Source organism: Pseudorca crassidens, chromosome 10, assembly GCF_039906515.1.
Source record: "Pseudorca crassidens isolate mPseCra1 chromosome 10, mPseCra1.hap1, whole genome shotgun sequence".
Taxonomy (NCBI): domain Eukaryota; kingdom Metazoa; phylum Chordata; class Mammalia; order Artiodactyla; family Delphinidae; genus Pseudorca; species Pseudorca crassidens.
In genome coordinates, this window is record NC_090305.1 from 69090081 (window position 1) to 69117848 (window position 27768).

The 27768-nt window shown below is 54.6% G+C and overlaps 3 protein-coding genes and 1 pseudogene across 4 annotated transcripts in view; 1 reads left to right on the forward strand and 3 right to left on the reverse strand.

Annotated features, from left to right (window-relative positions):
• Positions 1–7325, reverse strand: part of TRAIP (TRAF interacting protein) — a 31245-nt gene extending 23920 nt beyond the window's left edge. The window contains exon 1 of the mRNA XM_067754465.1: positions 5820–7325. Coding sequence (XP_067610566.1) covers positions 5820–5917 — 98 coding nt within the window. The 5' untranslated portion in view covers positions 5918–7325. The remainder of the gene's footprint in view (positions 1–5819) is intronic.
• LOC137233108 (small nuclear ribonucleoprotein G pseudogene) lies at positions 4809–4997 on the forward strand (annotated as a pseudogene).
• Positions 7326–7448: 123 nt separating the features above from the next.
• Positions 7449–19319, reverse strand: CAMKV (CaM kinase like vesicle associated). 2 transcript variants are annotated; one of them, XM_067754463.1, is made up of 11 exons: positions 19131–19319; positions 11817–11925; positions 11575–11706; positions 11318–11392; positions 10966–11104; positions 10702–10822; positions 10466–10541; positions 10231–10367; positions 9992–10070; positions 9668–9755; positions 7449–9371 (listed from the first exon to the last, which is right to left on the reverse strand). In XM_067754463.1, exons 2-11 carry the CDS (start codon positions 11909–11911, stop codon positions 8799–8801), a joined length of 1515 nt encoding a protein of 504 aa, XP_067610564.1. In that variant the 5' UTR covers positions 11912–11925; positions 19131–19319; the 3' UTR covers positions 7449–8798. The 2 variants fall into 2 exon arrangements, with proteins under 2 accessions (XP_067610564.1, XP_067610565.1); XM_067754464.1 differs by lacking the exons at positions 11817–11925; positions 19131–19319 and adding an exon at positions 11806–11816.
• A 3075-nt stretch (positions 19320–22394) lies between these two features.
• LOC137233109 (uncharacterized) lies at positions 22395–26763 on the reverse strand. Its single transcript, XM_067755870.1, is given in 3 exon segments — positions 22395–24167; positions 24170–26452; positions 26455–26763. Coding segments are annotated over 3 exon segments (3729 nt in total). The 5' UTR covers positions 26684–26763; the 3' UTR covers positions 22395–22950.
• Between the last annotated feature and the right edge of the window lie 1005 nt (positions 26764–27768).

The window sequence follows — 27768 nt, forward strand, 5'->3', positions numbered from 1 at the left end:
TAGGGGTGGGTTGGCAGATTGAGCCACAGGGGTGGCTTAGGTAGTCTGCCCACCCCTTTGGTGCTATGTGCAGGGGTCATGCACAGTACCCTGCTTTTGCTCCAGGCATTTCAGAAGCGACAGCTGGGTTTTGGCCTTTTTGTATTTTTTGTTTGTAATTTGCCCCAGCTGCTGCACACATGTACTTATTTTTAGTCCCCTATAGTTTCTCTGTATTCTGTTGCTTGAGGAGAGGTTTGTCTAGGTGCAAGTGCAAGCACTCTGGCAGTGTCCCAGGTCCCAGCCTGTCTCAGGAGGAGGTTTCTGGAGTGCTGATGTCTAGTTTCTTGTTCTGAATTCTGGTTGCAAGGGCGTGTTCAGTTTGTGAAAATTCTGCAAGCTACACACTTATTATATTTGTACTTTTAAAGGTTTTATTTATTTATTTTATTGATTTATTTTTGGCTGTGTTGTGTCTTTGTTGCTATGCGTGGGCTTCTCATTGCGGTGGCTCCTCTTGTTGCAGAGCATGGGCTCTAGACGCCCGGGCTTCAGGAGTTGTGGCTCACGGGCTCTGGAGCGCAGGCTCAGTAGTTGTGGCGCACAGGCTTAGGTGCTCCGCGGCATGTGGGATCTTCCTGGACCAGGGCTCGAACCCGTGTCCCCTGAATTGGCAGGCGGATTCTTAACCACTGTGCCACCAGGGAAGCCCCTATATTTGTACTTTTTTTTTTCTTTTTTTCTTTTTTTTTTTGCTGTACGCAGGCCTCTCACCGCTGTGGCCTCTCCCGTTGCGGAGCACAGGCTCCGGACGCACAGGCCCAGCGGCCATGGCTCACGGGCCCAGCCGCTCCATGGCATGTGGGATCTTCCCGGACCGGGGCACGAACCCGTGTCCCCTGCATCGGCAGGCGGACTCTCAACCACTGCGCCACCAGGGAAGCCCTATATTTGTACTTTTATGTAACATTTCTTTTTTAAAAATTTATTTATTTATTTATTTTTGGCTGCATTGGGTCTTTGTTGCTGCGCATGGGCTTTCTCTAGTTGCAGCGAGCAGGGGCTACTCTTCATTGCAGTGTGCGGGCTTCTCATTGTGGTGGCTTCTCTTGTTGCGGAGCACGGGCTCTAGACGCATGTGGGCTTCAGTAGTTGTGGCACGTGGGCTCAGTAGTTGTGGCTTGTGGGCTCCAGAGTGCAGTTTCAGTAGTTGTGGTGCACAGGCTTAGTGGCTCCGGCACGGCACGTGGGATCTTCCCCGACCAGGGATGGAACCCATGTCCCCTGCATTGGCAGGCGGATTCTTAACCACTGCACCACCAGGGAAGTCCCTGTAATGTATTTCAATAATTTTTTTTTTAAGTAAACAGTTATACAAGGAAAAAAGCACTACATAGTGCCAACCAGAACATATCCACAAAGACTTAAGATATTCGGATTTTCACAGACCATAATAAACACATTATGCTGAATAAATAAAAATTAAGATTGAAAATATCAGCAGAGGGCTTCCCTGGTGGTGCAGTGGATAAGAATCCACCTGCCAATGCAGGGGACACGGGTTCGATCCCTGGTCCGGGAAGATCCCACATGCCGTGGAACAACTAAGCTCGTGCACCACAACTACTGAGCCTGCGCTCTAGAGCCCGCGAGCCACAACTACTGAGGCCCGTGCGCCTAGAACCAGTGCTCCACAACAAGAGAAGCCACTGCAATGAGAAGCCCGCGCACCGCAACAAAGAGTAGCCCCCGCTCGCCACAACTAGAGAAAGCCCACACGCATCAACGAAGACCCAGTGCAGCCATAAATAAATAAAAACTTTTTTAAAATTAAAGAAAAAAAAAGGGCTTCCCTGGTGGCGCAGTGGTTGAGAGTCCACCTACCGATGCAGGGGACACGAGTTCGTGCCCCGGTCCGGGAAGATCACACATGCCGCGGAGCGGCTGGGCCCGTGAGCCATGGCCGCTGAGCCTGCGCATCTGGAGCCTGTGCTCCGTAACGGGAGAGGCCACAACAGTGAGAAGCTCGTGTACCGCAAAAAAAAAAAAAATTAAAGAAAGAAAATATCAGCAGAGAATTCGAAAATAAAAGGTGACATATCAGAATTTAATAAGGACCAAACAGAAATTCTAAAACTGAAAAAATGGCCAAAATTAAGAATTCAATGGATGAGTTTAATAGCAGTTTAGACACAGTTGAAGAACTGGTATATTGATAGATAGGTCAGAGGAAACACCGAGAATTAGAAAGATGGAAAATATATGAGAAATGATAAGAGATATAAAAGATACTGTGATAAGGTGTAGCATACATATAACTAGGAATTCCAGAAAGAAAGTGTTAGGTAGAATAGTGTCCTCCCCTCAAAAAGTGTACGTCCTAATTTCTGAAACCTATGAGTATGTTACCTTATATGACAAGAGTAATTTTGCAGATGTGATTAAGTTAAGGAGATGGAGAGATTATCCAGGTGTGTCCCATGTAACCACAAGGGTCCCTGTAAGTGCAACAGGAGTATTGGAGTCATACAGAAAGCTGAAGATGTAACACTGCTGACTCTGAAGATGGAGAAATGGGCCATGAGCCAAAGAAGGCACAGCTCCACTTCCATCTTGATTTTAACCAAGCAAGACTCATTTTGGACTTCTGACCTCCAGAATTATAAAATAATAAATCTGTGTTTTCTTAAGCCACTAAGTTAGTTGTTAATTTGTTATAGCAGAAATGAAAAACTAACATAGAAAGAAAAGAGATAATGGAATAGAGGCAATACATGAAGAGATAATGGCTGATAATTTCCCAGAACTGATTAAAGAAATTGTTCCACAAGTTAAAGAAACCTATGATTCTCAAGCAGATTAAAAATAGTAACAAAAAGAGAATTGAGGTAACTATATTATCGTCAGACAAAATAGACTTTAAGTCAAAAATGTTTACAAGAGACAAAGAACGACTTTACATATTGATAAAAGGTTCAATCCAACAAGACATAACAATTATAAACATATATGCACCTAACAAAATACATATGAAATATATACGTGGAAGAAAATTGTACAGAATTGAAGGGAGAAACAAAAAGTTCCCCAATAAAAGCTGGAGGTGTTGGGACTTCCCTGGTGGCTCAATGGTTAAGAATCCACCTTCCAGTGCAGGGGACAAGGGTTCAATCCCTGGTCCGGGAAGATCCCACATGCTGTGGAGCAACTAAGCCCGTGTGCCACAACTACTGAGCCTGCACTCTAGAGCCCACAAGCCACAACTACTGAAGCCCGTGCACCACACCGCAAAGAAGAGTAGCCCTCCGCTCGCCACAACTAGAGAAAGTCCGAACGCAGCCACGGAGACCCAATGCAGCCAAAAAAATAAAGTTTAAAAAAAATTATTTAAAAAGTTGGAGATGTCAGTACCCCACAATTTCAATAATGGATAGAACAATCATACAGATAATTAATATGGAAATAGAGGACTTGAACAACTCTTTAAACCAAATAGACCTAACAGACATATACTCCCCCCAACAACAGCAGAACACACATTTTTCTCAAGTGCACATGGAACATTCTCTAGGAAGGTCATATGTTGGGCCACAAAACAAGTCTTAAATTTTAAAAGGCTGAAATCACACGAAGTATCTTTTCTGATCAAAATAGAATGAAACTAAAAATCAGTAACAGAAGAAAAATGAACAAATGTGTGGAAATTAAACAACACACTCTTAGACAACCAATGGGTCAAAGAAGAAATCACAAGGGAAATTAGAAATACCATGAGATTAATGAAAATGAAAACATACCAAAACTGTGTAATACAGCAAAAGCAGTGCTAAGAGGGAATCTGATAGCTTTAAACACACAGAATAAAAGAGAAGACACCCATTAGGATGGCTATTATGGAAAAAAAACAAAACAGAAAATAAGTTTTGGCAAGGATGTGGAGGAACTGCAACCCTTGTGCATTGTTGCTGGGGATGTAAAATGGTGCAGCTGATGTGGAAAACAGTAAGGCAGCTTCCCAAAAAATTAAATATAGAATTACTGTATGATCCAGCTATTCCACCTCTGGGGATAACCCAAAAGAAATGAAAGCAGGAATGTGAACAGATACTTGTACACCAATGTTCATAGTAACATTACTCACAGTAGCTGAAACATGGAAACAACCCAATGTCTATTAACAGATAAAGGGATAAACAAAATGAGGTATTTTCATACAATGAATACTACTTAGTCATAAAAATGAAATTCTGAAACATGTTACAACATGGATGAACCTTGAAAACGTTACGCTTAGTGAAATAAGCCAGACTCGAAAGAATCAAATGTGCAATTCCACTTATATGAGGTAGCTAGAATAGAAAAATTCAAGGAGACAGAAAGTAAAATAGAGGTTTCCATGGGCTGTGGGAAGGGGAGAATGGAAAGTTATTGTTTAATGGATACAGTGCTCTGTTTGGAATGATGGAAATGTTTTGGAAATAGATAGTGGTGATGCTTACACAACGTTGTGAATGTACTTAATGCCACTGAATTGTACACTTAAAAATGGTTAAAGGGCTTCCCTGGTGGCGCAGTGGTTGAGAGTCCACCTGCCGATGCAGGGGACGCGGGTTCGTGCCCCGGTCTGGGAGGATCCCACGTGCCGCGAAGCGGCAGGGCCCGTGAGCCATGGCCGCTGAGCCTGCGCGTCCGGAGCCTGTGCTCCGCGGGGGGAGAGGCCACAGCAGTGAGAGGCCCGCGTACCGGAAAAAAAAAAAAAAAAAAGGTTAAAATGCAAGGCATCTTTGAGCTCACTGAGTAAACACGCTTCTGATAAATTTTAAAATTTTATGAAGAAGTTATCATTGAAATTAAATGGTGGCAGACACGTCCAAGGAATATTGCAGGAATTTGATCCCTTTATGAATCTTGTGACAGGTGAATGTGTGGAGATGGCAACTACTGGGCAACAGAACAATACTGAAATGGTGGTAATATGAAGAAATAGTAGCATGTTAAAAGTTTTGGAACGAGTATAAACAATGGCTGTGTTCACCAAAGAAATCAATTGTTTCCACGTGTTCCCTTTCCAAAGGGCCTGTTTTACAATGATATAAAAATCAGGTTGTGTACATTTTCATACTAAACTTTTTTGTTACGTAAACTTTTGCAAAAGTTTTTAAAAGGTTAAAATGTTAAATGTTATCTTATATATTTTTTACTATAATAAAATAGTGTATAGTAAAAAAATGAAAAAATGGTTAATTTTATGTTACACATATTTCACCACAATTAAAAAAGGAGCTCGGAATCAGCCTGTTCACAGCTGCTAGAGGAATCTCCCCACTAGCTGCACACTCAACAGAACGGCTTGATTAGAAAGCACCTCCTTACCCTTCGATGTTAACTTGGGTTTGCTGAGGTCAGTGAATACACTGAAGTGTCTGACCAACGAGATGACTCTGGACAGAATCATTCCAAACCATCAAACAAACCACAAGAAATCGGGTAGCCAGCAGTCTACTAGGTCTCGAAGAAACAAAAGGGCTCGCTAATGTGGTGAAAGTTCATTTCTGCCCGGGGTGCTAATTTTGAAATCACATCTCTTTGCAAGTCGATCAAAGAAACCCCTACTCTGTCTTCATTAAACCAATCCTGTACCCCCGACCTCAGCTCAGCTGTCACCTCCTCCGGGAAGCCTGCCATAACCCGCCTCTGCCCAGGTCAGGACCTCTCGTGGGGCTCCGTCTAATGCCGTCCTCATCACCAGTCTGGGCTCTGGGTCGCCCGGAGGCCCGACACCCCACAGTCCTGTAGCCGTACGGGGGGAAGCGCCCAGCTCCAACAGAGCAGTCACTCACCACTGCAAGTGGAAGATGTGGCCGCAGTGAATGGCGGCCACGTCGCGGGAGTGATCGAAGAAGTCAGAGCAAATGGTACACAGAGCACGGATAGGCATGACGACTGGTCTCAAGTGGCCAAGGTAGCCAAGGAAAACGCGACGGGTTCAGCTTCTTGGCCGTGCTTCCGCGTCTCAGCTTGCTTCAAATTTGCCTCCCGAGCGCAACTTCCGGGAGCGGATCGGAAGTGGCGACAAGGCACGTGAAAGCGCGGACTGAAGGTTGGGTCCGGATTGGACGAACCCTCAGGGGCGGGGCTTAGCGGCCCACCGGCCGTAAAGAATCCTGGGGCCGAGCGCGGGCCTGAAATTGTTAGCGGTAATTCTCAGGCGGCTCGCGGGAAGGCAGCCGGTACCGCAGGAGCGCAGCGTTGGATTGGCACGAAGAGCAGCTGCGCCGCCGGCCGGGCCCCTTTCTGGGGCAAGACTGGGAGTTATGGTCCCAAGCCAGAGCTGGTGCCAGGTGCGCTGGGCACGGGCTTCTCAGCCTTGTTCTCTCGGCGTAGCCTCCTCTGCACTTCGGGGGAGTCGAGAAGACCACGGCCGTAGGGGAATGGGACGACGGTCCCGATGGAGAGCGGGTCCCCTGGCCTCTGGACAGTGCTCGACCATATGGTGGAAGCCCATAGTTCCCAGACCAAAAGAACGCTCCACCCTCTCAGCCTTCCGCTCTGAGTGGTCCTAGAAAGATGGACAAGGTCCAGACACCTCAAGCTCACTCTGGCTCTATACAAGCAAAGCTTGATGATCCCTAAGTTTAGAGGTGGCAGGGTCAGTATCCTGACTTTAGTTCCTAGCTCTCAGGAGGATCAAGTTTTTCCTCGGGACTGCAGTAGGGTTGGAATTTTGGAGGCCCAGATGCTTCATAGATGAGTGGCTAACAAACCTTTTTCTTATTCCCACATCAGAGAAGTTATCTTTGGGGTCCTCTCTGAGAAAGAGCAGCATACCTGGTGAGTTCACCTGGGCTGATCTGGGCTGGAACAAGTATTCCTAGGAGTTTTCATGATTAATTATTTTTAGCAGTGTTACTCCCGTCTCCCCAGAAAAAAACCTTGTACAGAGCCCCATAATATAAAGCTGATCTGTTCCACCTGAAGTAGACCCACAGTAAAGTCCTTGGGGCCTATGTGGAAAACAAAGGTGTTGTTTACAGGAAAGAGGAATCAACACAAAGGGCAGGCTAGAATCTTTGTGTAATGCCCACCCTGCATCCACTCCCCAACCCAGGGAAGCCCAAAGGTCTCTCCCTATGGTGGATGGCACTTGGTGGGTTCCAGGTCTACGCCTAAATTAAGATAAGGGCTCCTTGTTCAACAGGACTTGTGAGAACATAGACCAGAGGTTATTCCTCGGCACACGCCCAGCACAGTACCCACCACCCACATGGATTTCTGGAGTCCAGAGGACCTTGCCACACCATCAAGGAACACCCTGTGGCAGGGATGAACTGTACTCTCAGCCCAAGCAATCCGCATGGCACTGAGCACAGACCACTCACTACCTGTGAACCTAACTCCCGGCCTCTCCCCTCCCCATTGCCTTCCAGGGGCCCTTCCCCAGTAATATAGAGGAAGCAAAGGCGAGAGGGTGGCCAGAGGCTTTGGCAGAGTGACATTTATTTGCCAGGTTCAGCAGGTACACAGCCCACCGACCTTCATACACCAGAGCAGACCCACAGGCATGCAGGGAGAAGGGCAGGACTACCCCCAAGTGCCAAGCGAGGGCCAGGACCAGTGCAGCTGCCTGCCCAGGCTGTAGTGGGGTCTGACAAAGGGCACCTGCCAGGAGCCTCCGTTAGGAAACTGGGGAGCTTTGTTCCACTCCCTCATTCCAGCAAAAGCAACTCAGCATGGCTCAGAGGCACCTGGGCCTCTCTCCAAGCCTTGATAGAAGGGAAAGTGGGTCATAGACATAGAGGGGGTTCCTCTCCATTTTGTTGTTGAATTGAGAGAGCAGAAAATCTGCCCCTGTGAAGGGCAAACCCCGAATCAGACTATGGGACACTGCCATACAGCAGGCCCCCAGGTATGGAGAGGACTGTGGACTGAGCCTGAGGGAGCCCATGTGGGAAGAGCCAGGGGCAGCACTCCTTGTTTGGCCCAGGGTAAGGACCCAGCTAGGCTGATACACTAGGTGCTGGGCCTGCACTCTGCCCTCCCAGATCTCATTGCCACATCCTCATTGCTCCTCCTTCCCCTTACAGGCTCAGGCAGTTCAGGGCACAGGGCAACCCACTACAGGACCCAGGAGGGCAGGAAATAGAACAAGAATCTTGGGAGAGACTTCCAGGGACAAAGATGGAGGCTTCTAGCCTCCAACTCTTTCTCTTTCACTTCTGAGGACCCCCATGGCTACCAAGCAGTGCCCCCAGCCATGTGACCAGTCTTGTCTTAAAGCATACTGCCTGAGATTATAGCATTCTCTATACCAACCTGTTTCCACTCCTAGAGCAGCCCACACACCACAGGCACATACCTTCATGTGCAGGAGCCTAAGACCGCTGACAGGGCCTCGCTGGAGGACCAGCTCTCAGGGCAAGGCCACCCAATTTAGGGCCTGGGAGAGGATGGGACCTGCAGGGCCTGCCTGGGGGAATTGTGAGGCAAAAAGGGAAGGGGGAGGGGTGCAGGGACCTCCTGAGTATCCCTAGAGCAGCATCCCACAAGAAACAGAAACTGATGAAGCTAGCAAGACAGAAAAGCCACAAGGAATCCATGCAGGGGCTGGGGCTGGTCCTGCCTCTGGCCTGCCCACCACTCACACACATACACACAGGAGACGAAACTGCTCTCCTGTGGCCCCCAGACATGCCCCATGCTGGGAGGCAGGGGCAGGGGAGAGCGAGGGCATCATGCCAGTGACTCTCTGTACAGTGAGAAGCCCCTCGTCCACTCTCCCACCCTCCTGCCCATCCCCCGCCCCCCCACAGCCTGCCCACTCAGCTGGTCTCCTCCCTCCGAGACTCCTGGGCAGAGCCAGCAGCCTCTTCCCCTTTACTAGAGGGTGGAGCCTGGCCTGTTGCGCCCCCTGGGGCTGTGCTGTCCGGCTGGGCCAAAGCCGGCTCAGGGGTGGCAGCAGCCTTGGTGGCCAGTGTGGCACTGCTTTGGGTAGTGGGCATGGTGCTCTCTTCCACGGCTGGTGTGGCTCTCCCATCAGTGGCTGGAGTAACACTTCTGTCAGTGGCTGGGGTGACACTCCCATCAGTGGCTGGGGTGATGCTCCCATCAGTGGCTGGGGTGATGCTCCCATCAGTGGCTGGAGTGGCACTGCCATCTGTGGCTGGGGTGGCACTACGGTCTGCAGGGGCTACATTATCACTCTTCGTAACACCACCCACTGTGGCTGGGGTGGCACTGCCCCCAAGGGCTGGGGCAGCTCCACTTGCAGCTGTGGCCCCGCCTGCAGCCCCAGAGGTGGCAGTGTCTGTGGCTGGGGCAGACTGGGCTGCAGCCGTGCTGGACTGCTCCGGTGCCCTGAGCCGTTTCATGAGGGTGGTCACTCGGACAGCCTTCTGAAAGAAGGACAGTGGAGAGAGGCTCAGAGCGAGGCTTACAGAAGCTGGATCCATTCCTTTGCGAAGGCCAAACCCAGACCATTCCATCGTGCCCTGGCTGCCTCTGACCAACCCAGGGCCGGGGACCCAGCTGCTCAGCACACCTGCCTAAGGTAGTAGCAGTGGCTACAGCTACACCTGACGGTTGAAGAAAAGCCTGTGTGTGGCTGCAGGGGTGTGATGCAGGCAAGAAACTGTGGTGCCAGAAGGAGCACTTGGGATCAAGCCAGGAAAGGGAGCCATCCAAGCCTTACCTTCCACTTAGCCCTGGCAAAGTTCTTTTCAATCTGGGCACAGACACCATCCTTGATGTTCTTATCAGAAGCAGCATTGCCAGAAATCCTGGAAAGGGTGCAAGTGCGTCTGGATCTGAGGGGGTATGGCCTTCATGGAGACTGTGCCCAGCCCTTTCTTGTAAGACCCAAGGATTACCAGGCAGACCCTCTGGGTTGGCCTGAGCTCTGGGTGTCCCTTGAACCCCAATTTGAGGCCTCAAGGATAGAGGCTGCTAGGTGTGAGGAGGACAGAGGCCAAGGGACCCCTGGCCTCTCCTCCCATCCTCCCTGGGCCCTGCTCACCACTCATGGGAAATGGCCTCTTCTGCAGTGATCCGCTGGTCTTGCTCCACCTCCATCAGCCTTGTGACCAGGTCTTTGGCTGGGGACAAAGCCAGGGAGAGGCTAGGCTTGGGCACCCCATTTCACTGTCTAGAGGTGATGAATGGGCTCGGGGATAGGATCAGAGTCCAACAGAGAAGGCTGAGAGCAGTCCCCCATGCCAACCCTTCACTCTGCCCTCATGCTGGGCACCTCCTCACCCGCCTGCGAAATGTCATCCCAGTATGGAGAGTCAAACTCATAGTCGCCAGCCAGGATCTTGCGGAAGAGGTTCTTGTCGTGGTTCTCATAGTCATCTTCCTCCACCTCCTCATAGAAAGGTGGATTCCCTGAAAGCCTACACAGGGTCCCAAGGACAGGGTTACTCAGGAAGGCCATGGACACAGACCCCCACCCCACCTGGCTGCCAGGCTGTTTGCCGGCTTATCCACTCACAGGATGTACATGATGACTCCAATGGCCCAGCAGTCCACAGGGCGTCCATACCGCTGCCGGCCTACCACCTCTGGGGCTGCAAACAGTGTCCACCTGCTGGTCAATATCAGGCCTGGCCAGGCCTTGTACCACTCACACCCATTTGCTGGGATAGGGACTTCCTTCCCCCCCCCACCCACCCAGAGCCACTCCTTGAAGGCTGTGTCCCACCCTGCCCCACCCCACTCCCTGCTTGCCCAGGTACTCGGGGGTCCCACAGGGCTCCTTGATGAGGCCATTCTCTAGCTTAGCCAGGTGAAAGTCGCTGATGACAATCTTTGAGTTCTTCAACCGGTTGTAGTAAACCAGGTTCTCCAGCTGCTCCAGCCAGGAATGGCATGTGGGTGGGCAGAGGAAGAGACCATGGAACCCTCAGAGGCTGGACCACGGCCCTGAGGTGCTGCCCACCCCAGCCCCAGGCCGGCTGCCAGCTGACCCTTTGACCTGATTGCTGGCCTCACCTTGAGGTTCCTGTGCACGATCTTGAGTGAGTGCAGGTAGGCCACCGCCTCCAGGACCTGCCGCACCACGTTGCTCGTGTCTCGCTCCGAGTAGTAGCCCTGGTCCAGGATCCAGTCAAACACCTCCCTCCCCGTGGCCCTGAGGGACACCAGCCCCTGAGCCCGGCGTGGGCAGGATCGGGGGTGGGGCAGGAGCACGTGGGCAGGCTGCCTACACCAGGCAGCTGGCTGGGCAAGGCACAGGGACCTGGGACCCCAAGGGTCCAGAAGGGGGGCCTTCCCTGGCTGCAGAGAGCAGAGCAGGTAAAGACCTGGGGGACTAAGGAATCCTGGAACCCAGACCCACACTCACAGCTCCAGGAAGATAAAGTACTCCTTGCGGGTCACAAACACATCCACCAGTTGTAGGATGTTGGGATGCTTCACCCTGGCAACAGAGAGAAGAGCCAACAGATAGGGCTGGGTGAACCCCTAAGAGAGGCTCTGGTCACCACTGTGAGCCACAGCAGACTAACTGGCCAGAGGCTGGTACTACTTGAGGCCTCCGGACCTCGAAGCCCTTCCCGGCTACCTCCCCTACCCCACCCCACCCCTGGGCCACATACTCACATCTTGAGGATGCCTATCTCGTTCTTGGCTGCCTTCCGCACCTTGCGGCCATCCCGCTTCTGGAATTTCTTGCAGGTGTGCAGCTTGCCTGTTGTCTTGTCCTTGGCCCGAAAGATCTCACAGAACTCCTCACTGCAGCCAGCAGGCACTCCACTCAGCCCTGGCTTCAGCGTGGGCTGTACTCCGCTCCCCTTTCCCCAGCCCTTGCCCACCCACCCTTGCCCAACAGACCCGGCACTCACGTCTTGATGACCTGTCCCAAATCATATCTGTCAGTCACCTCCGATGGCTGGTTATAGTTCTTCTTGTCACCCAGAGTCACACACCCAAACGGCATTGCCGGGCTCTGAGCTGTGGGCAGGATGCGGTCTGGTTCAGCTGTACCACAGCCCACTTCTCCCCACAATGTAAAGGTTGCGTTTGGGAAACCCCAACCTGTCTCAGACCAAGTCAGAGGCAGAGTCTACACCAGGAAGGGCTAGAGGGTGATCAGGCTCAGATCCAGTGCCTGCTTTTCTGGCTGTACCTCCAACCACTCAGCTTGGCTGCCCGAACTACAACAAGCCCCTGCGCTTATGAAAAATATAGTAAACTGACATATCCGTGAATCACTTCGCATTATATACAATCTAAAGAAGATTTATCAAATGATTTATTTAAATTTCAGTAATTCCACAGATGAAAGGGGCTGTATCTACCCACCCATCAGAGAATCATCTCCACGAGTCTGAAGATGCCAAGTGTTGGCAAAGATGTGGAGAACACGAGCACTGCTGTTGGAGGGCAAGTCTCCCCTTTGCTAAACAGTTTGGTAAAACTACTGAAGTCGAACATATCCTGTGCACCAACAATTGCACTACTGACTATGTACATTTGTGCAGCAGGACACTGGTACAAGAGTGCTCATGGCTGCAATATTCAGAATTGCCCCAAACTGGAAACAGCCCACATATCCATCAAGAGCAAGATGTATTGTGGTAGAGTCAGTCACACAATGGAATATTGTTACAAAACAATGGAAATGAGGAGCTACAGCTCTACGCAAGCACATGGTCAATCTCACCAATACAGTGTTGAGTGAAAAAAATACCAAATACATATAGTGGGATTCTACTGATACAGAGTTCAAAACAGGCAGAACTAACCTATACTGTTTAAGGATACAGACATACTGGTAAAATTATAAAGAAACACTAAGAAATAAACACCATGAGTCTTTCTAAGAGAAACAAAGAGGTTGTGATTGGGGGCGGGGGGATTCTGGAGGACCTATTTCTGAACCTGAGAACCACCTGAGTCGTGGTTTAACAGGTGTTCAACTTTATAATAATTTGTAAAAATGTACATACACATATTGGGCACATTCCTAGATCTTATATTTCACAATAAAAAATGTTAATAAAAATTATGGCTATCCATACTGAAGAATACTTGATAGCTATTAAAAAGCATAAAATAGATCAAAATGTGCTACTGTAGGACAGTCTCTGAAAAAAAGCAGGGGACAGAATGGTGGGTAAAGCGTGCTACACTGGGAAAAAATTTTTAAAGTTTATATGCCTGTGTACACTCACAGACTCTTTTCTGGGAGAAAATAAGAGTTCTCTTTGGGGGAAAGAATTGGGTGTCAGAGGGGCAGATTTATACCAATTGTTTATTAATTTTCTGTTAGGATTTGTACTGTGATTACTTTTACTGATTTAATAAATACTGCAGGACTTCCCTGGTGGCGCAGTATATAAGACTCCACGCCCCCAGTGCAGGCGGCCTGGGTTTGATCCCTGGTCAGGGAACTAGATCCCACATGCATGCCGCAAATAAGAGTTCGCATGCCACAACTAAGGAGCCCGCCTGCCGCAACAAAGACCCGATGCAAATAAATAAATAAATAAATAAATAAATAAATAAATAAATAAATGTTGCTTGGGGATTCTTCAGAGGGAGAACTCCCATCTGGGTGGAGAAATGAGGAAAGGCTTTGAGGAAGAAGCAGCATTAGGGCTGGGCCTTAGAGGGAAAGGATTTGCCAGGAGGCAGGAAGGGGTAATGGTCCAGAAAAGCAAGACAAGCCTGCCTAGTGCCTCACTGCCAGGGCCCGCAGGAGACCTGGACCATCAGGTCCAGGGGAGAGGCCCCTGGCCAGGGGTGGCTATTCCAGGCACAAGGATGACCACATGCAGCTGACTCCAGTAGGTTCCAGGCACTCTGGCACCCGGAGCATGGCACCCCCCGGGTCTGCAACCCTGCCAGCCCAATCCTCACCTGAGGTGCTGAGTGAACTGGCTCCAGCACCCACAGGAAAAGGCACTCACGGTCCTTGCTCAGAGGTAAACTTCAGGAGGGGAATTGGGGACAGTGTCTGGACCTTTCCAGACCTGACCCAGAGTCAGCCTCCTTAATGCCTGGTTGGTGTGACACTGGGATGATAACACACTTCACGCTGAGGCTGCATTGAAACTGCTCTGCTGACTGTGCATAGTCTCCCTCCACCCCGATTAGCACTTGCTATGCTAAGGGGCTGGGCTGGGGCCTTGGCTACCTAGATGCCCCCCTACCTGAAGTGACTCATAGCCACAGGGTAGTGAAGGAGAGAGGAAGCCACCACCAGAGGAAGCAGCTTGGTCAGAGGGACTCTGCCAGCCAGGGTCAAAGGCCAGGACCCACACAAGCCCCCTGGTCAGCGCTGGCTGCTGCTTGTTTCCTCCTGGGCGGAGGCTACCCACTTCCTAGGGCACTCAGTCCTGAAAGTTCTCCCTCAAATTTGCCCTCCGCTTTAGGGAACAAATTCCATCCAGGTTCTTTGGACTCAGGGAACACAAACGCATTTCATCAGTGTGATTCAAGCTAGGGCTTAAGCCATCTTGTGAGGCACTGCAGAGGCAAACAAGAGAAGCTTTGAAGATCGTCCCTGACTGCGTATCTTTGCCGCCATTGTCACAGCCCTGCTCCTGCATCTGCCGGGAAGGAGCCTGTGGCTAGAATCCCACTCTCACAGCTGAGAGCAGAGGCATGGCCACCCACCACTGCCGGCCACCCATCTCTATGCCCAAACAATCCGGGGGAGGGGGCTTGCATCAGTCCCCTCATTGGTCTTATGTGCAGCGATTCCCTTCCCAGGCTGCAATCCAAGGGCCCTGTACTGGGTGGGAGGGTTGTACCTCAGCCTACAGGTCCCCCAGGAGGGCTGGGAGGGACCTGTGTCCCAGCTCTGCCGCTCTGCTTACACCATTCCCTCTGGCAGGAATGCCCTTCCCCCAAAGTCTCCCATCAGTATCCTATTTGTCACGGCAGAGTTATTTTTAACATTAAAAAAATCAGCAACTACCTAAACAACCAACAACAGGTGACTCGCCAGCTCAACTGTGTCCATCCAATGGCAGGAATTGTGGGCACTGGCAAGGGCACTGCCCATCCTGGCCTCTCTGTGGAGCAGCCTCCACATGAGCTAGGTGCTGAGACCAGGGCTAAATCTCTTCTTTCATTGTGATTTCTGACATTATAAGGCTATTTGTGCCACAGATTGGCTGCAACGATCCTGAAGCTCCAGGCTCAAAACCACCCTTCGCTGAGGTAACTTCCACAAACTCCACCTCCACCCACCCCACACCAAGAGCTCCCTGCTCAGCCGCATGGCGTGGGAGGTTTTGTACGTGCCTGTCCCTGATCTTGGCCCAGCTTTTGGCCGTGCGCAGGCACTCGTACCCGCAGGGACCCAGGGCTGGTCATGGGGGTCTGTCTCCACCACGGAAATCCGGATCTCTGCTCAGTCACATCAGCCTGGAGCCATGTCCTGAAGCCTCATGGCAGGGGCAGGGACAGATCTGTCTCCTCCCTCCCACAGCGGCCCTGATCTCAGCCAGTCACTGCCTCTCCTCACTAACCTAACTGCACTCACTTGCCTCCACCCGCAACCTGGCCCCAGGGCAAAGAGAGGAGAAAAGGGGGCCCTGCTTCAGATTAGCATCTTGGTCCCCTCCACCCCCACCCACTCTACCATCTGCTACCCACTGCTCCTGCCTAGGAGGCTGCCGGTATGCGTACCAAGCCCCTGGCACCTGCTTGCAACAAGGGGGCCCTGGCCCCAAAGCAGGGAGGAGAAACTGAGGGACGGCTTCAAGAACAGTAGAAGGCCAGGCAGAAAGAGGGCGTGCATTTCTAACCCCCATGGCCTGGACAGCCCAGACTCAACATCCAACAATAGAGGGCTTCCCCCGCAACGACAAGTGACCTGGGCTCGGCCTTAAGTCCACACTGGGACATGGGAGGGCACAGAGGTCCCATAGCTGCTGTTTCCCTAAAGACGTGGTTCCTTCCATTCTCTGCAGAGAAACTGACTGGTGTGCACAGGGGGCGGTCCAAAGGGAGCTTGGGGGAAGTGCAGAGCCTGGGGGAGCCTCTAAGGGAGCCTGAGGGCCAAGCATTCCCTAGCTACTGCCTGCTCCTCAGGTCTGGCCCCTCAGGCAATGCTGATGGAGCCTCTGCCTTGGTAATAAAGGGTCCCCTAGGGACCCTACTGTAGCCTAAGACAAGTCTGGCCCAGGGGAGGCCCGAATAGGACAGAGGCCAGCTCCAGAGGCCCAGGGGTCCCACAGAGAGTCCTGGCCCCTCCTCTACTGGGGTCAGCCTGATTCAAGCCCCACATTTCGTAGCCATAAACAGGAGTTACCTGGCACCCTGGTCCTCTGCCATGTGGGGCTTCAGACCTTGCAGTAAAACTAGGGAGGCCGGGGGGGCCCAGGAGGCCTCCAGCTGCCTCCCAACAACTGTGGGCAACACCTCCCAATTTAGTGGCAGCTGTGAACACCAGCCTGCAGGCAACCCCTTCCCTTCCCTGCTCTCCTCTCTCAGGGACTGGAGCTGGGTTTCCTGCTGTAATAGACATGCCTAGGCCCAAGCTCTGCCCAGCCTGCCGCAGAGACCTCACCCACAGGATGCAGGACCAGCAGAAATAGAGACCTCACTCTCAGGTCTGTGTCAGGAGGCAGAGTCAAGTTTCTCGCCCACTATCCAACTGCTCTAGGTAACTGGGCAGGGGGCTGCCCTGGCTGGGCCTCAGGCTCTAGCTAAATCATGGTCCGTAGTTCCTGCTGCTGACTCTCTCCCATCTAATGAGGGCGCAGGCAGAGGGCGGGGGTGCTCTCCAGTCTCAGGGGTGGGCATAGGATCAGGTGCTGCCTCCAGAAAGTTCAGCCTTCAATAAGCAGGCAGAGCCGAGAGCCAGCTGGCCCCTTCCAGGCACCTGGGGTCCCAGTCTTTGAGCCTCTGAAGGAAAATTCACTGGGGGCCCTGCTTCCCTGTGAGCGGAGGAGGGGAAATTCAGGGAAGGCCCCAGAGTAAAGGGTTGCTATGGTGATGGAAGTTTTTTAAAAAGGAGAGGGGAGGGGAGGGGAGAGGAGAGGTGTTATTCAAATTCTCCAAGAATTCCCTGAGACTTTGGCCTGATTCCTTCCCCATGGGTTCTGTGACCCTGGTCCCCATCAAGGAAGGGGAGGTGGGGAACTGAGAGACTTTAGAAAAGAGAGGGGCAGGGACACAGAGAGACAAAGGCAGAACCTGTGATGGAAGGGGAGTAAAGAATTGACACAGTAAAAAGGATGCAGGCACAAGGACACAGGAGGGAAGGTGGGCAGGGGGTTTCAAAGGGGCCTGTGGATGCCCAGCAGAGCCCTAAGGCCTCCATGACCATGTGCTCTGCACACCTGGACCAGGAGCTGCCCCTGATGCCAGGACCTCTGAGACTGACCCCTTCTGTATTCCCCTAGACATGCACTGAACTTGGTGTGGGACAGCCGTAGCTCTGGGAAAGAGGCCAGCTGTTGCGGTCCCCTCAGAACAGTTCCTCAGCCTCTCTCCCTGTCATCACAGCAGCTTAGGTGAGGAAGGTCCAACATATTGAAGGCACAGGCTTGGGGGATGGAAATGAAGCTTGGAGACCTGGCTGCTTCCCTTTACAGCCCCTCCTCTCAGCTGACCCAGCTCTGCCTAGACTCCCCAGCCACCCCCACCCCCATCTGCTGTCCTCTAGAGGCCTTGGGTCCCCAGGGCCTCTCTTGCAGCTCAGCCTAATTCCCTGCCACCACCGTCCCCCTCCCTGATAGTGGATCCTGTCTGAGGGCCAGAAACAGCACCCCAAGCAACCTAGAAACAGGATAACAACTGCACAGCATCCCTCCACTATGCCTCAGTTTCCCTGGATGGATATCACTGACTCTGTAGTCTTCTCCCAGGGCAAGGACTGCCCACCTGCCAGGACAAGGGCTGGAGAGGAGGGCCAAAAGCTGATATGGGAAAGGCAGCCTATGGCACCTGGGGGCCCACACCAAATGCTGTAAAAGAAAGGGAGAGAGACCTCTTCTCCACCACAGGGCCCGGCGTCTGACACCGAGGGGAGTAGAGTCACCAATTGCCCAGCTGAGGAAACTGGGGCCCAGCAGGTGCCTAAAGCTGGCAGGAATCAACTGGGAGTTGGGGGGGCAGGAAGGGCACCAGGTCTCCACGCGCGGTCCTGGGCGGGGGTGGGGGGGTGTTGCTCAAAGCCTGGGCCTTGGAGGAGGGTGGCAGGACAGGGGCTGGACTGCTGCAGACTGAGCTTTTGGTGAGGGACAGAGAGCCCTGCTCCCTGGGAGGGAACCTGGTGAAGCAGGCTCTGCCTAGCGGTGCGGACAAAAGCAGTTTGGCAGAGCTATGGGGGGCTGGGAGAGCCTAGGGTCTCTGCCAGACACTACAGGCTGGGGAAAGCAGAAACTCACTCGCTCATTGTTCACCCTGCCAGCCGGGGGCCCTGCTCCCCACCGTGCTGCCACCCTGACCCCCTTCCCCAGTGCTGCTGACTCGCCCCCGCTGGCACAGCAACACACATGCGGGAGGCACACGTGTGAGCACCCAGCCCCGCACCTCCCAGCAGAAACATGTGCGTCCCCCAGCCCCACCGCCCAGCGCTGGGTCGGTGTCCTGGACCCCCGGCGGGCCCTCGAGTTGAGGCTTGGAAGATGGATCTTGGCTAGGGGGCTGCTGGTCCCCAAGGGCTTGAGCCTCCTCCCCCACCCCGCGGCAGCCCCGCCCAGCCCCCTTCAGGTTGTCGCCCATAAAGAACTCTCGTTGTCATGGAAATTAGTGACTGCTTAGCGGGAGGGAGGGGGCCCGGGGGCAGTTGGGAGGGGCCGGAGGCAGCTCTGGGAGTCCAGAGGTACAGCTGAGCCCTCGGCCCCTACCCCCACGGGGCACCACGAATGTTGGAGGGTTAATGTTCCCACAATTAGGAGCCCAGCGAGACGGAGGTGGGATGGGCGACAAGGACGGGAGATTGGCCTGGACTTGAGTCTCAGAGGCTCCCCTTGGGACCCCCGACCCGTCTGAGGCGATGGGGAACTTTAGCCCAACCCCGCACGCCGAGCCCTGGATCTGCAGAGCCCGCGTGCTCTGCCCCCGCCGGGACCCCAAGCCCTTGCAGCGCCCCGGCGCACTCGGCTACCCGAACCTCGAGCCAGAGACTCAATCCCCTAAGACCCCACAACGTACGTTCCGGGGGCGCCACCCCCTCCCGGGTCACCCCGCACCTGCAGCGCTGGTCGGTCACAGGGAGGAAGCGATCGCGGGTTCAGTGGGGCGCCGAGGGCTCCGGGGGCGGCGGGCAGAATCCGCTCCGGGCACGCGGGGCAGACGCGGCGCCAGCTGCAGCCACTTCGGCTCGCGAACCTCCAGCATCTCCCGCCGCTCGCCGTCCGGATTCGCACCCCGGGCCGGGGGCGGGCTGGGGGCGGGGCCTCCCTCAGCCGGCTCCGCCCCGACCCTGGAGGAGCCTGAGCCCGGAATCTCACTCGAAGGAGGGCTGAGGATGGGGTGGCAGCAGAGAAGGTGAGCACTGGCCTTCCCGGCCCCGGCCAGGCTTTCAAAGGCTCCCTTAGGCCCTTGGACTGACCGGGCAACAAGGACCGGAGGGGCCTTCCTATGCCCATTGTAGAGGGTGCGGAGTAGAAGGTGTGGGGAAAGCCTGAGTCCTGGAGCTGCACAGGAGTGTCTTGGCAGGTAGTAGTCCCCAGGGGACTGGCGTTCTGCCCAGCTCCCAAAACCTGACCCAAAGAGCGGAACCCACTTAGAACCAAGTGGGCAGTTGCTAGGGCAAGCTGTGCTACAGACAGGCCTCCCCTAGCTAGTAAACACACCGGGGTGTGTGTGTGCAAGTGAGGGCTCCAGACCTTGGTGGCAGAGTCTTCTACCCATCCTCCCCTCCCCTCCTGCAAGGTCCCATCCAGGGTGGCTGGCTCAGCCTGCCCCCTCCTGTGTGGCACTGAATTTCTCAAGCTCTAAAAGTTACCTATGACATGGCATAGACTCTGCTTTCTTGACAGTTTAATCACCCTCGAACCCTTCCTGAACAGCATCACTACTGCTGGCCTGGGCTGAGATATGGGGATACAAGAGAACTACAGCACCATGGTGCCCCACCAGACATGGCCCCTGACTGGAGGAGGCTGAGAACTGCCGGGAAGAGCCTCTGAAGGAAGTCCTTGGCCATTTCTCTGTCCCTTGTCACAGAGGCACATGGACCAAATGCTTGCCCCGCCCCACCACAAGCCTTGAGGCCAGTATCTGAAGGCCAGACTTAGGCTTCTCTGTGCCTGAAACTGGGCTCCACCCAACCAGAACCCTCTCAGTGAGCCTTCTGACCCCATCCTGGGTGGGGTCATCTCCAAACCCCTGGCCATGTTGAGTGAGTCTCTCCTGGATGGTTCCCCACAGCTGCTGACAGGAGTGACTGCCCAAGTGAGGAAGTTGGAGCTCATGCTGGGGCTGGAAGTCTAGCCTGGGAAATGACTGCTCGAACAGGACCCCTCGATATCTTTCTCCAGAGGGGGTGTCGAGGAGCCCTTCACATCCTTCCCTGGTTTGGTCATTGCTTCCAGGCCAGGTGGGTGTCACCTCTGGGCTCCCTGGGCTCTGGGTGGTCTCATTCATGGCACCAACTCCACTGGGTAGGAATCTCCAGGTAAGCTGGGCATCTGCAGGGCAGAGCTCTGAGTCTCATCTCAGTATGCTAAGTTCATGTCTGCAGAATTAATGAATGGCCTGGCACTCAGTCTTTCCTGCTGTCTGCCCACTGTCATTGAAACAATGGTTCCCTGTGTTGTATGGTGCATCTGATCCTTGGCTTGCTGACCCCACACGTGGTACACACATTTAATGCCTTTCCTGAAGATCATGGCTATCCAGGCACAGAAAAGCTGGGCCAAGGAGAAGCTGGAATGTGGGGGATTTAGAGGCAGGGGAAGAGGTGGCTCGCTAGAGCCCTGCCTGCTGCTGGCAGTGCTCCACGTCTTCTTGGTCCCATGCACACTCCATGTGCCTGTGGGTGAGCACGTGGCAGGGTGTATGTGCACACGTGTGATTATGTCTGTGTGTGTGTGCTCTTATGCCAAAGGAGATGGCAACAGCACAGTGTGTGCAGCGGTGCCCAGGGGCACATGTGTTTGCATTCTGTGTCCACCCAGGCATGCTTGCTTGCATGTGCACATGGACGCTGTAGCTAGCTAGTCCCTAGAGCCACTGGTCCTCTTCCTACCTGGCATAGGCCTCAGGATCGTGGGGGCTGACTTACAGTGTGAAAGCTGGACATGGGAAGAGGGTGGACCATGGACCATGCCCAGGGGAGGGTGGGGGCTGTGATGACCTTATATCATTGGCCATTTATAGTCTCTCCACGAAGGGCAGCCCCTCACTCTCAGGTGTGTGTGGGGATAGCCAGGTCTTTGCCCTTTGTGGAGAGGACAACCTAAGACGAGAACCCAGGGTTGGGACAGGGGCATGGCTTGTCCCTCAGCTCCCAGCCAGAGGGGCACCAGCAGGGTAGGGCTTCAGTGTCTTTTTTTTTTAAAGAATTTATTTATTTATTTTGGCTGCGTTGGGTCTTCATTGCTGCAGGTGGGCTTCTCTAGTTGCGGCGAGCAGGGGCTACTCTTTGTTGCGGTGCATGTGCTTCTTGTTGCGGTGGCTTCTCTTGTTGCAGAGCACGGGCTCTAGAGCGCAGGCTCAGTAGTTGTGGCACATGGGCTTATTGGCTCCGTGGCATGTGGGATCTTCCCAGACCAGGTATCGAATCCGTGTCCCCTGCATTGGCAGGCGGATTTTAACCACTGCACCACCAGGGAAGTCCTGGCTTCAGTGTCTTGGCTTCAACCTCCAGCTGCCCTCCAGGCAGGAAGTAGCAACACCAGGTGAATTCTTCTTCTCAGCTCTTCCAGGCCATGGAAGACATGGACCTTTATTCCTACCCCCACTATTCAGAGCCAGACAAGGTCAGGGGCCGTGGCTTCTAGCCACTCCCCTGGCCAGAGGGACAGCGGGAGGCCCTTTAAAACAGAGTGGAGTTTGGGACAAGAGCAGGGCAGTTGGCACTGGCATTGCCCCATAGCCTCTATGAAGATCTCCTGACGAGGCCTTTACCCTGGCCACCCTGTGGGCAGAGGCTGCCCATCTTGGGAGGCACAGGAGGCGAAGGGAGCCCAAAGTTGACAGTTCTGGCTCCCACCAAAACTAGATAGTCAGAGAGGCAGGATAAGGTGTGAGTCTCCACGTCCTCAGAGACTACAAAGCAGGCCAGAGCCTCATCCCCCAGCTCAGGTTGTATCTCCCACCCAGGATTCAGGATTTATCAGCCCCCCACCCTGATTTCCTGCCCCAGGGAACCAAAGGCCAGCACTCCTATACCTTCATATTCTGACTGGCTGACAGAAGCACCTGCCAAACCAGCATAGAGCTCCAGCCAAGGTTCTGACTTTAGGAGGTATCTGCATTATCAGGCCAGCTCCCCCAGGAAGCCCAGACTCTGACAGGGACCCTCCTTGGGGGTAACAAGTGCTCCAGGGCCCCAGCCATCTGTAGAATTGTTTGGCTGTTGTCAATGTTGCTGGCCTCAGCGCCCCGTAGAGGGCCCAACATGGGGGAAGGCAAGCAGTCTTTTCCTCTGGAGCTAGGGGAGGGGGCTGCCCGCCCCCATGACTCACTCCAGGCTGTGTGGGTTATTACATTATGTTTGAAATTGCCATGGCAACGAGCTGGCAATCAAGGGTAATTGAGCTTGTCGCCAGGGCAACAGGGCAAAACCCACAGCTGCCACTCTCTGTGGTTGCCCTTGGGGTGCAATAAAGGTCAGGCTAGACCAGGGCCAATGTCAGCTGTGGGGCTGTGGGGCTCTCTGGAAAGGATAGGATTGCCAAGGCCCATGGAATTCCAGTGTGTAGAGGCAGGGTATGCCTTGGCAGTGCCAAGGGCCCCATCCCTGACCACATGCCTGGATCCCTGCCCTTCCCTCCACCACCCTGTGCCTAAAATATGCCACAGTGGTCAAAAGAAGCAGAACCAGAAAGAACTTTTATGTGCTCACAGATGGTACTTACAGATGGCCCATGGGCCCTTCTCCTCGTACTCACGGTGGCTGAGCTACAGGCTCTGGAAGGAGTCCCGGGACGCCATGATGGAGCCTCCAAGCCAAGCAGCAGCAGCACAGTGCAGAGAGCCCAGCACAGTGGCACCGGGGCCCAGCTCCTGTCTCAGGCACTCAGGAAAGCCACTCAACAGGGTGCCGCCACCGTCCAGCACCACACTGGCCAGCAGCTGCTCCTGCTGCTTGGCCTCCAGCCGGCTGATACTTAGGAGGGCTAGTTGTGGAAGGCCTGGCTGATTGAGGCCTAGAATATTGGGCTGGAAGAGGGCCTCGGGGCAGCAGAAGCACTCAGAGCCCAGTGTGATAACCTGCTTGTCTGCAAGCAAAAAGTCCACCCGGGCCAGGGCCTGGGCACGGGCCATCTCAGCTGTCATGTCCATGGGCACATAGCAGCAGGCCTCTTCAATCTGGTTGACCAGCCATGCCTTGAACAGTGACTGGCCACCTGCCGGCAACAGCTGAGCCAGGTATTCAGTGAGGTCAGCACCCGCCACATCCAGCCGGTAGGTGTCAAGTGGGGCCAGATCCCCGGTGATGATGGGTGCCACAGAGGAGGTGCCATGGCCACTGCCCAGCACCAGCCCAGTGGTCCGCCCATAAGCATAGAGTGCCAGCAGGGCCTGATGCACTGTCTGCATGGCTGGCACATGGAAATGCTCAAAGAGTATTTCAGCCACCTTTTCTCGGTTCGTGCATGGTGATGTGGGTGAGTCCGCCACAAGCACAGCCAGCTTCTCGGGCTGCACACCCAGCCTGCAATAGAACAGGTGCTGCCACAGCACCTCCAGTGCATCCCAGTCAGAGACCACTCCTCGATTCAGCACCGAGTAGGAACCCTCTCGGTTCTCAGGCACTGCGTACCTGGGCTGGCCGTGGACTGGATGCTGGAGCAGCTGGATGCGTGAGCGCAGCACACTGAGGACGTGGTCCTCTCCAGCCAGTCCACATTTGGTGAAGCCTGTGCCTGTGTCGATCACCACAGATGCCATGTCCTGGTAGGGGTCCCGTGAATGGCGGCAGAGCACTGGGGACCGTACTGGCAGAACATCCATGGTGGGCACCAGCTCATAGCAGGCTCCTCAGAGAAGGCCAAGCTGCACGACCACTGGCGAGTGTGTAATGTCCTCAGCTGTCAGCTTGAACCGGGGGCCGTGGGCAAGACCTTGCAGCCAGGACCAGGTGTGGTGAATGTGAGCAGGGAAGGCTGCTCCTCCCACTCCCTGGGGTAGCTGCCAGCTTGCCAGGATGAGAGCCGATGTGAGCTGAAGCTTTGACCAGCACTGACACCAACATTTTCTCTGCTTACATAGACACAGGTCTCCTCAGGGGCCGGGGTCACCCGAAGTACCCCCACATGGGTAGGCGGGCCCAATGGCTCACCTTCCTGGCACGGGGTGGAGGCCTGACCAGGGTCCCTAGTGGTGGGGGGACCTCTTGAGAGAGTGGGCTTATTGGAGATGGGGGGTTCTTGGGAAAAGGGAGGCTGCCTAGTGAGAGAAAGCTGCCTGGCAATAGGGGCTCCAGTGAGAGGGGCCCGACCAGGAAGTGGGGGCTGCTTGGTGGAGGGGGCCTGCTCAGCTAGGGGTGGCTATCCAGAAAGGTGGGTCTGCCTGGGAAGGGGACGCTGCTCTGCAGAGGGAGGCTGACCGGCCGAAGGGGGCTGCCGGGAAAGGGGATGCTGCTCAGCTAGTGGGGGCTGACCACAGAGTGGGGCGTGCCCAGCACCTTTGACCTGAGGGCTGTCAGGGTGAGCAATAACGACCTCTTTCTGATTGTGGTTGCCTACATCCTCCTGGAGCAGGGGTCTGGGCACCTGCTGGTTTTTGGCTGGTGGTACAGGCTCTGGGGTCAGCTCTGAGTTCATCCACTGCAGTTTCTTGGCCTGGACCATAGAGGTGTCCTGCATCCTGGAGGCATCCTGCATCCAGATGGTGTGACTAGTTTCGGTTTTTTCAGCGTCAGGTTTGGACCAGCCAGGATCATAGGCATGGCTCAGTATCCTCTCTCCAAATTGGAGGGGCATACCCAGTGGAACATGCCCAGTGAGCATCCCCATCCTGATGGGTGTCTCAGTACCAGGGGAGCCTCGTGACTCCAGGTTGAGCCTGGCCTCTTTGGGAACCAGGGCCACCTCTCGGTAGCTTCCAGATGAAAGGCTGGAGGGCACAGGGCTGGACACCATGGGTGTGGTGGACCAGAAGCTAGAGCCATCACTGTCAGGGGAGAAGATGGGCATGGTCAATGGCCGGGTGGACAACGTATTTTCAGAGGCACAGATGGATGGGTGGCTGGGCATGAGGCCCACCAGCACTGCCCTTGAGCCCATGGGGTCATGGCACAGCAGCCCCGTTCTGGTGTTGCCCGTGGCCATATCAAACACCAGCACACGGTCTTCCACAGCATCCCGGAGCTGGCAGGTAGGGGCACTGGAGGGGGGTATCTGCATGGCTTCCTTGGGAGGCTGTACTGTGGGGGAGTTGCGGCAGGTTACTTGGTAGGCAGACGGCGGCACATTGGAGCAGGTGTTGCTGCAAGCATTGAGGGGCTGCTGACCTGGCTGAGAGCTGCAGATCTCCTGGTTACCCCGCTTGGACTTGGGGGTTTCTGGAGGCCCTGAGCCCGGTTTGGGGCTGCCTGGCCTGGAGGTACAGACCATGGGTTTCTCCACTTGGTTCTCAGGCTGCCTTGGTAACACCGGCCTTTGGGCAACCTCGAGCTCCTGGGCCTGGTCTGGGGACTCTTTTGGAGTGCGTGCTGGGGTGGCAGGCTCATCCTGAGAATGGAAATTCACTTTGTCCTGGCAGGATGTGACCCCTTTGGGAGACTCCAACTGGATAGACCATTGGTTGCCACATTTCCTGGGCAAGAGGTCTTGGGACAGGCCCTTGGTGATGGCATTGGTATCCATCAGGTGGTCAAGGTTGCAGGTGTAAGATTCAACTGCTGCTGACATTGAGATTGTATCCAGAGCTGGAGTATTTGCCTGAGTTGGAGTTGGAGTTGGAGGAGCCTGAGCCGAACATGGGCACTGGCCCTGGCCCTGAGCTTGGGCCGGAGCCAGAAGAGGACCTTGGGCTGCAGCTGAGCCATCCTCCCCTGAAAGAAAATACGGTAGCCACCGGCTCTTCCTAATGCCCAATGGGGCTATCTGTTTGGGGCTGCAGGGGCCTTTGCCCCAGCCTACTAGGACTTTAGCTGGAGCCTTGCCCTCCCCCGCCATCTGCACCTGAAGCCGGGAACAGCAGAGTCCGAGCTGGGCCACATCACTGGTGCGGTCACCGTGCCTGCACACTGGTAGGGCCAGGGTCCTGTTCTCTGTGACGAGATGTGTTTGGGCTCCCACGATAGAGCCTGGAAACGAGCTAGTGGAGGAGAGTCTCAGGGAATCCTCAGAGGCCCGCTCACAGCCACATTGGGAGCTAACCTCAGAGGGTCCCAGAGTTGCTGGTGACTGGGCTCGTGTGTATGGGCCTGGGAGGCTGAGCCATAGGACCCATCAAGGATGGCCTCGGTGGACAGTGACAACCCCTGCCTCAAGTATACAGATCCTGAGCTTATCCATGGTCCCTGGGACCCTCTAGGGCCACCGCCCAGCTGCTGGCTGCCAGCTGAGGGGTGGCCCTGGGAGCCCGATGGATCAGGGCCCCCCACTTTCTTGGTGACTTCCATAGTCCTGCTCCATGCCCTAGGTGCCCTGCCCCCACTTCGTTGCCATGTGTGGCAACCCCATACATCACAGCCCCCAGTGACCTGGGGGAGGGTGAGAGAGTGTGGGAAACCAGGGGCCCCACCCCCCTGAGGAATGGGGGCCTGCCCAGGGAATCTTGAGAGGTAGAAAGGCCAAGGGACCCCAGTGAATTCTGCCAAACCTAGACTGGCCTCCTCTCTCCTTGTCAGCCAGGTGGCCACTCTGCCCAGGCCAGCCCTAGAGGGAGGGCAGTGCTCCTAGAGGCGAGAGCGTGTATAAGGCCAAGGGAAAAAGGTAGGCAGGGGAGATACTGAGGAAGCCCCTGGGTTCCCAGTTTACCTCAGATGCCAGACTTGGCTCTTTCTCCCCATTTCCCACGTGGCAACTTGAGACGTAAGCCCTGACCCAGGGATGCAGTTCCAAGTGTGTGACCCGAGGCCCCTGTGGGGGGCAAAGCCCCTTCACCACTCAGTCCTGCGAGGCAGAAGTGGGTGAGGGGCCCAGGCTCAGGCTCTAACTCCCCTCCCCCATGTTCCCCAGCTCCCGCTCCAGGGACAGCAGCTCCTTGGCAGTCTCTCTGCTCCAGATGGCTTTCCCCTGCTGTGCCTCACAGAGCCCCCTCCCCAGAGTCACATGTCCTTGAGGCCCAGGACCAGTATCCCACAGAGGTGGGGATGGGGACGACACGGGTGGGAGTGGGGCCTCTGCTCAGAACCCTCAAGTCAGAATGTTCTAGCCCTTGTCATATTGTGTCAACTTCACCTTGGCCAGAAGGGGGGCAGAACACTGGGCATAGGGCTAGGCCACCAGTGGAAATTACAGGATGGGCACAGTGGGGACACAGTGGTTAGGGGGCTGTCCACACAGTGGGCACAGGGCTGGCTACACAGTGCAGGTATGGTGGGTGCAGAACTGCGTACACATTGGGTACAACTGCATACGCAGTGAGGACAAGTTGGACAAAGGACTGGACTTGGGTAGCACACAGAAAAGAAAGCTATTAGACGAGGTGGGCAGTCCTACCCTCCATTTTGTAGATGGGCAGAGGGTCAGGGAGGAGTGGGAC

Excerpts from the sequence above, each read along its gene's own strand:
- CAMKV (XM_067754463.1), bottom strand. The coding sequence starts at position 11,911 with ATGCCGTTTGGGTGTGTGACTCTGGGTGACAAGAAGAACTATAACCAG. Across the intron at positions 11,707-11,816 it reads TTGGGACAGGTCATCAAGAC|TGAGGAGTTCTGTGAGATCT; the intron begins GTGAGTGCCGGG and ends TGCTGGCTGCAG. Across the intron at positions 10,823-10,965 it reads TCGTGCACAGGAACCTCAAG|CTGGAGAACCTGGTTTACTA; the intron begins GTGAGGCCAGCA and ends TGGCTGGAGCAG.